Here is an 11,876-nt window from a genome sequence, read left to right as displayed (position 1 = left end):
GTGACAAAAATACGCTAAAATTGAGTTTGAGAGGTGGGAGGTGGGGAATAGGACCCTGTGCAGTAGGAGTGTGTCGTAGCAAATTTGGTCATAGTTCGGGGTAAGTAGGTGCTTTACTCTAAAAAAAATGAGACAAGATTCGAAGTTATGATCACATTTGCGAGAAGGTTCAAGTACGACAATATACACATCGAGAATAAAGTGAGAGTTTCACTTACAATTGTTTAGTCATGTTACGCATCAACCTCTAGATGTATGCGTAGACCTAAAATTACATGAACGAAAGTTGTCTCAAAAGACCTATAATCACAAAACTTTGGGTTAAATCTTAAATTAATGGAGTTATGAACATCAATTTCCCAATTTTTTTTTTCCTAGAAATAAAAGTGAAAAAAGAGAGAAATATACACAAAATATACAAAATGGGAATGCTAATAAGCAAGAAAAACTAGCCTTTCCCTCTCCAAAGTCTTGACTATATAATCTTTACATGTATGTATATGATATAATACAATGAAAATTTCTCTTTGTTCTAAGTTGCTCGGACTCTCCAAAAATGTTGCCGCACTCGTGTCGGATCCTTCAAAACTACACTATTTTTGGAGAATCCGACATGCACCCGTAGACATTTTTGAAGAGTCCGAGCAACTTAGCTCTTGTTCATGTACTTATGGGGATGATAAACACAAGTAGCCGATGAACGTTGGATTATTTTATCACGAAATGCCAATGCTTACATTCTTCTGCTTCACTTGTCGCCAAAACCGGTGTCTTGCATCATCGCTACAAATTCATTGTAATCAATGCGCCCATCCTGAAATATCGATTAATCAGTTTGAGTGACGATATTTGAAGAAATTCTAAATTCTACGTTCCCAGGCTTAACATTGCGTGATTCTGCAATGATATTAGGAGAAATTCGAAGGATTTGAGTGCAGAGGGACGTACATTATCTTGATCAACTTCGCGCATGAGTTCTTCGATGGAGATATTGCTCATACCGAACTTGTCACAAGCCTGTTGGAGCTCATCCTTCGTGATGTACCCGCTACCATCTTGATCAAAATACGAAAAAGCAGCATACATGTGATCCTCCTTCTGAGTTTTATTTAGATGGAGCATAGCCGCGATGAACTCTCCATAGTCGATGGTGCCACTATTATCAGTATCTGCCTGCAATCGTACAAAGAAGCTTGTAGTGGGAATGTATCAAATTGATGGTACAAAAAAGGCAGCCCGTTGCACTAAAGCTCCCGTTATGCGCAAAGTCCGAGGAAGAACCGAACCACAAGGGTCTACTGTGCCTAGCCTTACCCCGCATTTCTGCAAGAGGCTGTTTCCACGGCTTGGACTCGTAAACTCCTGGTCATATGACAACAACTTTACAAGTTAATCACATATTTGACGTTAATATATGATTAGGAATTGTTATTATAACCTCCTATACTTGTTCAAAACCGTTGCAATCGTTACCTACATGGCCATTTAGATCCCCCCTATAAAAGATTTGTTGTTCTCCTCGAAAGACCTCACAAAACAAAGTGTCCATATCCTCCCAAAACTGAAGCTAAAGCTAAGTTTAGGAACGAGTATGACTCTGATACCACATTGAAGTGTGTGACAATCTCATCTAAAAGCTTAAACTGTTAGCGAGAACACACTTTTAATCAATTAGATTATGTCTCAACGATATGATTAAATAGTTAATTGATAGACAGCTTGCCTTCAATCTGTGTGTGTATGTATAGTATTGGATCTATGTTCTGGAAAAGTTAGAGAAGAAGGAAATGGAAGGGCGCGCTGAGAAAATGGTGCTCTGATTGACATCTATATCGTAAGGCTAAAAATGATTTTGATGTTTCGACACATGCCGGGGGTCTATTGGAAACAACCTCTCTACTTCATCTGAGGTAGTGGTGTGGACTGCGTACACTCTATCCCTCCCCCGACCCCACTTTGTGGGAATATACTGGATATGTTGTTGTTGTTGATGTTTCGACACATAATAACTTCTTTATCTGTCAAAAATAGTGAAGTCAATTGCAAATGAATTCAATTAGACCTTATCGCTGAAGTAAATCTACTTTGAAATACAACATGGAATGGTCTAATGGAGTATCTATTTCTCCGATAAGACAACAACAACAACAACGTAACCAGTATAGTTCCACAAAGTGGGATCTGGAGAAGGTGTGCGCAGACCCTCGGCTCAAGGGATAAGAAACTGGCGTAAATGCTATTTCAAGGCATCTATGGTTGACGTAAACATCATCTTTTCACATAAGGAATTAAAGCTGATGGATAGCAAAATTATTTACTTACCGCTTGCATTAAACTGGTTATTTCTGAATCCTTCAGATTGGCACCGACTCTTTCCAAACCCGTCTTCAGTTCCTCCAACGTAATACTTCCACTGTTATCGGTGTCTATCATTTTGAACATTTCCTTCAGTCCTGCGATTTCTTCTGCAGACAGACTTTCAGCGATAACCTATAAATATCAGAGGGATTTGTCAGTAACAACGTTGAAAACTAGCATTTGTTGAAATTATTACTAGATATTCACGACATCTTTGTTTCTGAAAATGCTATGCTGCTCGGACTCTTCAAAATTGCCACATGGATCCTCCAAAAAGTAATGCTTTTTGTAGGATCTAACACGTTTTTGGAGAGTACAAGCAACGTAGCTCAAAGGTCATAGGAATTAGAACAACTTACTCTAACTGCTATTTTTTTAAGTTTGTTCATTGCAGAAAATTGATTGAGACGACTCAGAACCGCAGAATCAAGAGGCTTATCTGGAGCTACACCGCCAACACGGACCCACGGGTGACCTGAGATAATAAGAACATTCATTGTTTAGATAATAGTTTCATAAGCACATGGATAGACAAGGTAACCAAATTGGAAAATGTTACGAGTCTACGTTCTGAAAAAGTTAAGTAGGAAAGAAAACAAGTAATCAACCAACAAGGGTTGTAGCGTAGTGGTAAGTATTCCTTCATTCTTTACAAGAGGTCTCGAACTCTCGAGTTCGAACTCTAGGTGTGGAGACGACTTTGTTACGGAGCATTTTATCCCAAGTATGGGACTTCCCCGCAAATCTGGATTTAGTCGAGCCATAATGCTGAGAAAACCAGTCGGAAACAGAAAACGAAAAAATGGAACCAGCAAGGAGCTACATTTCTTATGAATGTGTGCGATATATATTGTGATATATGTCTCATCCTAACGACAATACGCCAAGCTCCAGCACCCAACATCTAGTTACAAAACAATTGACGTTCAAATACGATATTCCTTCTCTTCATATTCTTAATCCTTCTTAAAACACTTCATAAATAATGTAACTCTTATGCACGAAAGTAGCGCTAAGAGTGAGCTGAAATACGTACAAATTTACTTAACTATCTCTCTTTTCACCTTCGGCGAGGAGTCTACGAGAGACATTAGAGAGTGTAAAACCATATGTATTTTTCATTTTGCCCCAAAAAGCTAATTTCTATATCGCGGTAAGAATAATATCCAGACACCATGGTCATATAATACAAAGACGAAAGGGAGAGAAGTATCACAGCCAAACATTAAGGAAACACGACGACGGCATGGTCATAAAGAGCATATTTGTGAATATTGAATCTTACAAAGGACTTCATGGGCTGTCATTCGCTTTTTCGGATCTCTCACAAGCATCCTTCTGACCAGATCTTTTGCACTTTCTGATATACGTGGCCAAGGTTCTGATACAAAGTCAAGTTCCCCTCTTAGAACCTGTTCAAATATTCCTTGCTCCGTCTCTAATTCAAAACAACACGGCACATGCAAGACGGACAAAATCATGTTAGCTTCGAGAATGATATAATCAAAATTCAAAAGGAAGAGATTCACAAGATCTTCTGACCTTCCCAGAAGGGGGGCACTCCACTTAGTAAAATATAAATGATCACTCCAGCACTCCATATATCACATTCTTGACCATAACGCTTCCGCAAGACTTCTGGGGCAACATAATAAGGGCTCCCAACAACATCAGTGAAGATTTCACCTGTGGGTACAGTGTCGGAAAGTCAGATAACGAAGCAGCTAGAAGAAATAGCGGGCAACAACAGTGAATAACTCTGAAAGAAGACCAACAACAGCCTACAACAAGCACTCGATAAACATCGTCAAGACTTCACATCCACAATAAAATAAGCTTAATGTGAATAAACAAGAAAAGTAAAAACAACGAAAAGAATAGCATGTTGCCTGTTACTACACAACTTCCTCAGATGAAAGCAACGGTTGATATATACTGAACTTCAGAAGTCGAACACAAATTGAATAGCAATGAAAAGGCAAGAAAACGATAGATGCCCTTACTGTTTACCAAGTCAGGATCAGATATCATGTCAGGATTAGATGGATGGGAAACTTACTTTACATAAAAATGGTGAACCTAACACTTATTTCAGAAACTAGAGCGGCCATGTCGATTAAAGTAGAAGGTGCAGATTTTAAGTTCTTCAGCTTCCTACAGTAATGTATCTCAACTGAGTCTGTGTACTTTTCGGAACAATCTTTGTGCTCGGTTTATAAAATCCTTAAACCATCTTGAGTCATCCATCTAACAAACTTCAGAACTTTGTGAAACTTATAACTAGACATACTATATGAAGTAATACATGCAAATTTATCAGTTATCTGGTTTCTTAACCGATTAGGGGTAGGAGAAAGGAGTTACTAATAGTATAACAGAAAACATTTAGCACCTGAGTCAAATGTTGTTGCCGTAACCTATGGCGAACTAATAAGAAGTGCATTTTCAAAGGTACATGCAACAACTATATCTAACTATGGCACATAAATTGGAACAAATGCGGAATAGGTGAGCCATATGTAAACGCTTATTTTTCCTTTGATGATGTAATATGTTCCACATATAACGAGGATTGGAAGCTAAGCATTTCATTCTTTCTTTAAATCGTGTCAAATGATGAAAGACAAGACTTCAATAAAAATTGTGGCATGAGCTCTCTTTACTCTACCTAGACATTTTAAACCTTTTAATATCAGTTGAACATCACTCAGAGATAAGACAAGCAATTTTCAAATTGTCGCCTGTTATTTTTCCAAAGAAAAGATTGCAAGAGCTAAAGACTACAGATAGGCATTTGCGACGTTGAAAGTTGAAACCAATTTGGAAACAACTTTCTTGGCATCTGAACCTACACAAGAGTGCTTTCCCTATACTGGATTGATTCGAAGAAAGTTGACAAAGATTTTAAGGTAAAAAAGGAGAGCGACAAAGAAAGATCATCCCAAGCTATTAGATTCATGAAACATAAAGAAAAGCAACAGCAGAGCGTCCTTGACCAGACTTTTTTTTTTCCGATTAGACTGGACCATACTAGCACTAACAAATTATATAAATTTTAACACTACTACACAAATAAAACCACTCATGAATCGAGGACTTGTGTGTATTTTTCTAAGAAACAACCTCCTTAGCTTATAAAAATGTTGAACACGATCCAACAATCTTCCAATTTTTTGACATTAAGGAGCTTGACGCCTAAAACATAACCAAGACGTCCAAAACAGCTAAAAGCTTCATCCTTTATCGGCATGAATGTCGTGTTGTTGGCAGGGAGTTCATCTAAACTAGGCATTTAACAATGAATACACCAGCTACCAGTGGTGGAGTTAGGATTTTCACCAAGGCAAGTGAACATACGAACTAACCAAAGGGAGTTCAACATCTGCTATATATACATAAAAAATCATTTTAACCATGTATACATAGTATAATTTTTCATCGAAAGGGGTTCTGATGAACCCCCTATCCCAAGTATAGCTCCGCCCCTGCCAGCTACTTCATAAAGCATTGTGAAGTGCTCGTGATGTTTTGCTCAAGTAAATTATTATTAGCAATTGATTAATCCTATATAGATAATTTGTTGACATAAAAAGAGATCATAATACTTTTGGGAAGTTCTGAATAGATGAAAAAACTAATAAGCTAGATTGACACCATTTTTAAAGAAAATTGTTTGCAAGTGAACTACCTGGCTTGAAGAACACTGATAATCCAAAGTCAATTGTCTTCAACGGTGAATCCTCATCCTGATTGATAAAAAGAAAGTTCTCGGGTTTCAGGTCCCTATGCATGACACCCATGGAATGGCATGCTTCCACGACACCTACAATTACTCTAGCAAGTTCAGCTGCCTGCTTCTCACTGTAATGTCCTCTCTGTAAAATCCTGTCGAAAAGCTCCCCACCCGCACAAAGCTCCATCACGACATGTACTTCAACAGCGTCTTCATAAGCCCCCACTATTTGCACCACATTAGGTTGCCCTGCCAAGTGGTGCATAATCTGAATCTCCCTTCTTACATCCTCCACATCCTCCTCAGTACTCAACTTCCTTTTGGCAATGGACTTGCACGCCAATTCTTTTCCATGTACCTGTTAGAATTTTTTCGATGAGAGATGCAAAGCAAACAAGTCAAAAACATGGATGAAAAATCTGTCTCTTATATTTCATTAACAAAATAGCAAACTAGCTCCTCCTACAGCTAAAGCATTACTCTTACTACGACTGCCAACTTGTTTGGATGGTTGTCACATCTCGTTCATAATGCATGATTTTTTCTGAGAGACGTGGTGTCCAGGCCAACTTTCGTCCACCTTCCACGGGATACCTACAACCTCCCACCAGCAATAGGTACCAGGTAACTCTGTCCACCAAGACTAGGATAGTCGAGAAGTTATCACCTAGTGTTTTTTGTCTCTACTAGGATTTGAACCTGAAATTTCAAGATTCTCACCACTCCATTGACCACTAGGCCGCACCCTTGGGTGCTTCGTAACACATTATATTGTATTGTATTGCTTAACACAACATTTGGATAGATAATTTTCCATCGTTATATAATTTCACACATTAGCAATCAATCTAAATGAATATGATACAATATACAATACGTAACAACCATCCAAACAAGTTGTAAGAAACTGAATATTCTAGTAAATCAAATATTAGATTCCTCTTACGACTAAACAACTAATTATTCTAGAAAAAAACAGTAGCAATAGTAGTAACAGATGCAACATTCAACAGTACCATGTCCACACATAAATACGTCGTCCCAAATTGTCCTTGTCCAAGCTTCCTCCCTAAAGTACAAATCTCCTTCAAATTTTCAGTCTTTCTTCCTAAAACAGACTCCATTTTAAGCCCTACGCTCGATAATCGTTTAACATGACTAGGCTTGTTGTTCTGTTTCACTCCCTCCACTGGCTTATTAACATTTGCATTCTTCTCAGACGACTCAGTGTCTGCACTAATCTTAAGGTGTGGGGGTGGAGTACTCTGAGTGCCACCAAAGCTATTACTAGTAGGATCACTGCTACCATTTCCATCTACTTTCGACGACGAATCTACCGATGAATTTTCTTGGTTCTTGTGGGAATTTGAGTCACCTTTATGTGTTAGAGGTAAAGGTTCTGGTTGCCTAGTTTTCCATACAGCTGCTGTAACTGATGACAAGAACCCATTGTTGCCTAACTTAGGTCCTATACATGTATTCCCCATTCAAATCCAAGAATTTTTTTTCTCCTTTTCAATCAAATCTTTCGGTCTATCGGAAACATCCTCTCTACACCCTCTCTCTGCGTATACACACTACCCTCTCCAGACCCCACTTGCGCGGTTACACCGGTTATCTATGCTGTTGTTATTGTTGTTTCAATCAAATCCTTGGGTCTATCGGAAACATCCTCTCTACCCTCTACGTACACACACTGCCCTCTCCAGACCCCACTTGTGCGATTACACCGGTTATCTATGTTGTTATTGTCGTTTCAATCAAATCCTTGGGTCCATCGGAAACATCCTCTCTACCCTCTGCGGTACACACTACCCTCTCCAGACTCCACTTGTGCGAGTACACCGGTTATATGTTGTTGTTATTGTTGTTTCAATCAAATACTTACATTTTTCTCCTTAACTTCCAATACCCCTTTTCAAGAAATTACTACCTAATACAATCTTTTGCCCCGCAAAAAATTAATACCACCCCTAATATAAATTCAAGAAAAAAATTTATCTTTAATCCCCAAAACCCCTTCAAGAACCTATGATCTTTTGCCAAAAAAATATTCAAGAATTTTTTTTTCTCTTTAATTAATTCCTAAAAACCCCTTCAAGAAACCTATAATCTTTTACCCAAAATAATTAAATCACCCCTAAATTCAAGATTTTCTTTTCTTTTCCCCCAAAAATATTCAAGATTTTTTTTCTCTTTAATTCCTAAAACCTCCTTTCAAGAACCTATAAACTTTTGCCCCAAAAATTATATTACCCTTAAAATGAAGAACCCTAAATTCAAGAAAAAGTTTTTTTTTTTTCAATCAAAATCCTTATATTTTCTCTTTGATTGTCCATAAACCCTTTCAAGAACCTATAAACTTTTTCTCCAAAAATTTAAAATACATACCCCTATATTCAAGAATTCAACAATAAAAAATGTTGTTTTTTTTTTGGAAGAAAACAAAAAAGATAATTGACCTAATTTGTCTAGAAATCAGCCTCAAAATTTGATATTTTATTTTATTTTAGGGATTTAGAGAAATTAGGGAAAAATATTTGGGGAAAGAAATGTGGGTGTTGAAATGAATTGTTTGATTTTTCCAAAGTTTACTTTGCTGCATGCATGCATGCATGCAATGCGCACGTAAATTTTTATTTTGTCAAAATGTGCACTAGTCGTTTGGTATGAGGTATATGGTATATTAATTTCGCGATAAAATGTATGATTGTTTTATGCTATATTTGATTGGAGGTATTAGGTAGTTCCAGGATTATTTATCCCACCATTTATATTATCACGATGTGAATAATCAAAGGCGGAGCCAGGATTTTCACGAAGAGGGTTCAAAATTTGAAGCAAAATTAATCGAAGAGGATTCAACATCTATTATATAGACATAAAATATAATTTTAGTGATGTATAAATAGTATAATTTTCCATCGAAGGGGGTTCGGTGAACCCCCATTCCAAAGGCTTGCTCCGGCCATGGATGTGATAAGTTATCTCATATACATGATGAGATAACTTATCCCTTGATTATCTAATACCCCTTATGACATTTTTACGATTTTCATGTATTAACTATTCATTGATGATCTATTTACCTATTTAAATTATTATTTTTTGCGAGTTTCATATCTCCACTATCACAGCTTACTTTGTATTTAAAACCCACCTTGATGCTGAGAATACATACAATATTATATTTCGAATAAAACAAGTCAAGTTTAGAGAAGGTCTTTAGGTGTTGTCTTTAATGAGCTTTTTAAGAAATTAAAATATAAGACGTGAGATGATTGATAAATTAATCTTGTTAAACAAGGACAAAAGTTCAAAATCGTCCCTTATAGTATCTTATTTATGCAATTAAATATTTAATAGTCTGCTCATTTGTTATAGCATTAATCATTTTGATCTGATCCGTTCAAATTCAATCCAAATTTGATCCAACCTATTCATTTCACACCTAGGGATGACAATGGGCCGGTGTGAGTGCGGGTTTTAAGCTATGCGGGACGGTGCGGTTGCGGGGCGGGTTAAAGTAAGTTTTTTTTTTTAAATGATGCGATGCAGTGCGAGTTGTGGGTATATGAGGATTTAAATTAAAAAAGTTAAAAATTAGTATTATTCTCATAAATATACCTAAAATTATATGTATCATTTATTTAAATTTTTATGATACTTAAAACGACGTGTATAAGATTAAAAATAAATAATTTTATAGTTTTTTTAATATCGCTATTCATTTTAATAAAAATATGATATTCGATCATTACTTGTACACGTGATGCTTTTTGAGAATTTCTTAGTGAAAAGTGATATAATAGAAATTAATTATTATTTCCTAGTTGTAAATTTGAAAATATTATGATTCTTAATGGAGTTACAAATTTTTCAAAAAAAATAAAAATAAAAATAAAAACATAGGATGGTGCGGTGCGGTGTGGATATGCGCGGATATGAGTGTGGGGTGGATTTATGCGGATTTAAAGGTGATGCGGTGCAGTGCAATGCGATTTTAAAACTTGCGGATTTAGAAAAAACCCACACCTCAACCGTACCACACTGCACCATTGCCATCCCTATTCACACCCTAACTTGTGCAAAGATCCAAAGAAAAATCTTCTTAACAATAAACTAGAAAAAAAGGTATTACTTAAACATATTGCTCTTCATTAATCAAAATTGTCAATACAAAATCAGGTAGAAGCTGATCATCTACATCCAACCAAGTGTCATCAAGAGCTAGTCTAGAGCTACACTTCCTACTAACTAGACTTGCTAATACTACTCAAATAATAATCAAGGACATTACAAAGCTATTAGGGTTTTTGTTCTGATTTTCTTACTATATTTAAATTTTATTTTTTCTTAGAAGGAAAATAAAAGTTACCATAATTACTTTTACTTTTCCTGAAAGAAAAAATATAATTCTTTTCCATATTTGACTAACCTCTTTCTTGGAGAAAAGATTTTGGACATCTATAAGTAGAAGACCCCCTTCTCATACCATATCACAATAGCATTCACAATGTAGTCTTTTAAGAGTTTCGTTTCGGGGGAGATTTTCTCTCTTATTAGTTTTACGTTTTTAATATTAGGTTTTATATGTAGGTTAATTGGCCAAATCATATAATAAAATTATGTTTTTAATATTATTTTTCGTTGTCATCTTATTTATCGTCTCATGGTTTGAAACTAATAGCTTCCGCATGACGCCCTCTTGATTTTGAACCCAACAAAAGCACTTTGCCATGCAACTGTATTCCTCCCTAGAATGCGCATATGCATTACAATATCCTTGCAAGTTCTTGCTAGGTTGATTCGACCTTTCTGCAACCTCAACATGTTCCTATCTTTCCAGATGCAGTTTAGGGTCATAGCAAAAATAGAACAAACAATTGCAGCATGTTCAGTCTTTCTCTTGGCTATTTTGCAAATCCAATCCAATTCCTGAGTCCAGGGCTCTATGTTTCTGGTAAAGCCTAACCATTTTAACAAAGTACTCTACACCTGCTTACTGTAATTGCATAAAAAGAATAGGTGTTCAAATGTCTCCACATCCTGAATGCAGAAAATACATTTAGGTGTTACTTGGATTCCAATTTTTTGAAGTCTGTCAACTGTTGCTAATCTTTTATTTACTGCTAGCCATAGATTAAACTTGAACCTGGGATGAATGTGTTTATGCAATGTAATGCTCTTCCAGGTTACTTTTGTATAATGTGGTTGCAAGGTCAGATAAGCATGCCTAATAGAGAATTTGCCTCCTTGTACTAGCTTATCCGGAGCTTGCATCAGTGCCTCCAAACTCTGTATGTGTGGCTGTATCACCTTCCTGCTATCAATTATCTTCCTCACCACTCAAGCTGCATTTTTTGGTATAGGCATCATGTTTAGGTGCCTTTGCTTGATATAATAGTAGTGCACCCATTTAATCCAGAGAGTATCTTTTTTTTTTTTTTTTTGAAACATCCCACAGGTGCTTTAGAATGGTTGCTTTGTTCCAAATATTCAAGTCAATATGTAACACCCCGAGAGTACACCCTGGACGTCACACGGTGCTTACAGCCCCAAAGGACCACAAGCTAACCCATGAGCTGGTACCTGCCGTGAGCACTGAATAAAACTGATAAACAACATGTGCGGAATTTCAACTGAAAATGCCATAAGATTGTAGAAATTGAAATTTGTACTGAATCATAGTTTAAGCGTCTGAAAACATACTGACTATACTGATAAAATGACTGATAATAACAACTGAAAACTGAATAACTGTCTGCACTAGTCTGAAAGTCTC

At 36.5% G+C, this 11,876-nt stretch overlaps 1 protein-coding gene across 1 annotated transcript; it reads right to left on the bottom strand.

Moving 5' to 3' along the window:
- Positions 1 to 449: 449 nt before the first annotated feature.
- LOC107874931 (calcium-dependent protein kinase 20-like) lies at positions 450 to 8,668 on the bottom strand. The gene is made up of 8 exons (XM_016721630.2): positions 7,108 to 8,668; positions 6,047 to 6,449; positions 3,901 to 4,044; positions 3,644 to 3,796; positions 2,718 to 2,833; positions 2,323 to 2,490; positions 949 to 1,173; positions 450 to 814 (listed from the first exon to the last, which is right to left on the bottom strand). The coding sequence occupies exons 1-8, from the start codon at positions 7,576 to 7,578 to the stop codon at positions 749 to 751; spliced, it is 1,746 nt and encodes a 581-aa protein (XP_016577116.2). The 5' UTR covers positions 7,579 to 8,668; the 3' UTR covers positions 450 to 748.
- Between the last annotated feature and the right edge of the window lie 3,208 nt (positions 8,669 to 11,876).

Source organism: Capsicum annuum, chromosome 1 (assembly GCF_002878395.1).
Source record: "Capsicum annuum cultivar UCD-10X-F1 chromosome 1, UCD10Xv1.1, whole genome shotgun sequence".
Lineage (NCBI taxonomy): Eukaryota > Viridiplantae > Streptophyta > Magnoliopsida > Solanales > Solanaceae > Capsicum > Capsicum annuum.
This window is presented reverse-complemented; position numbering and strand designations above follow the sequence as displayed.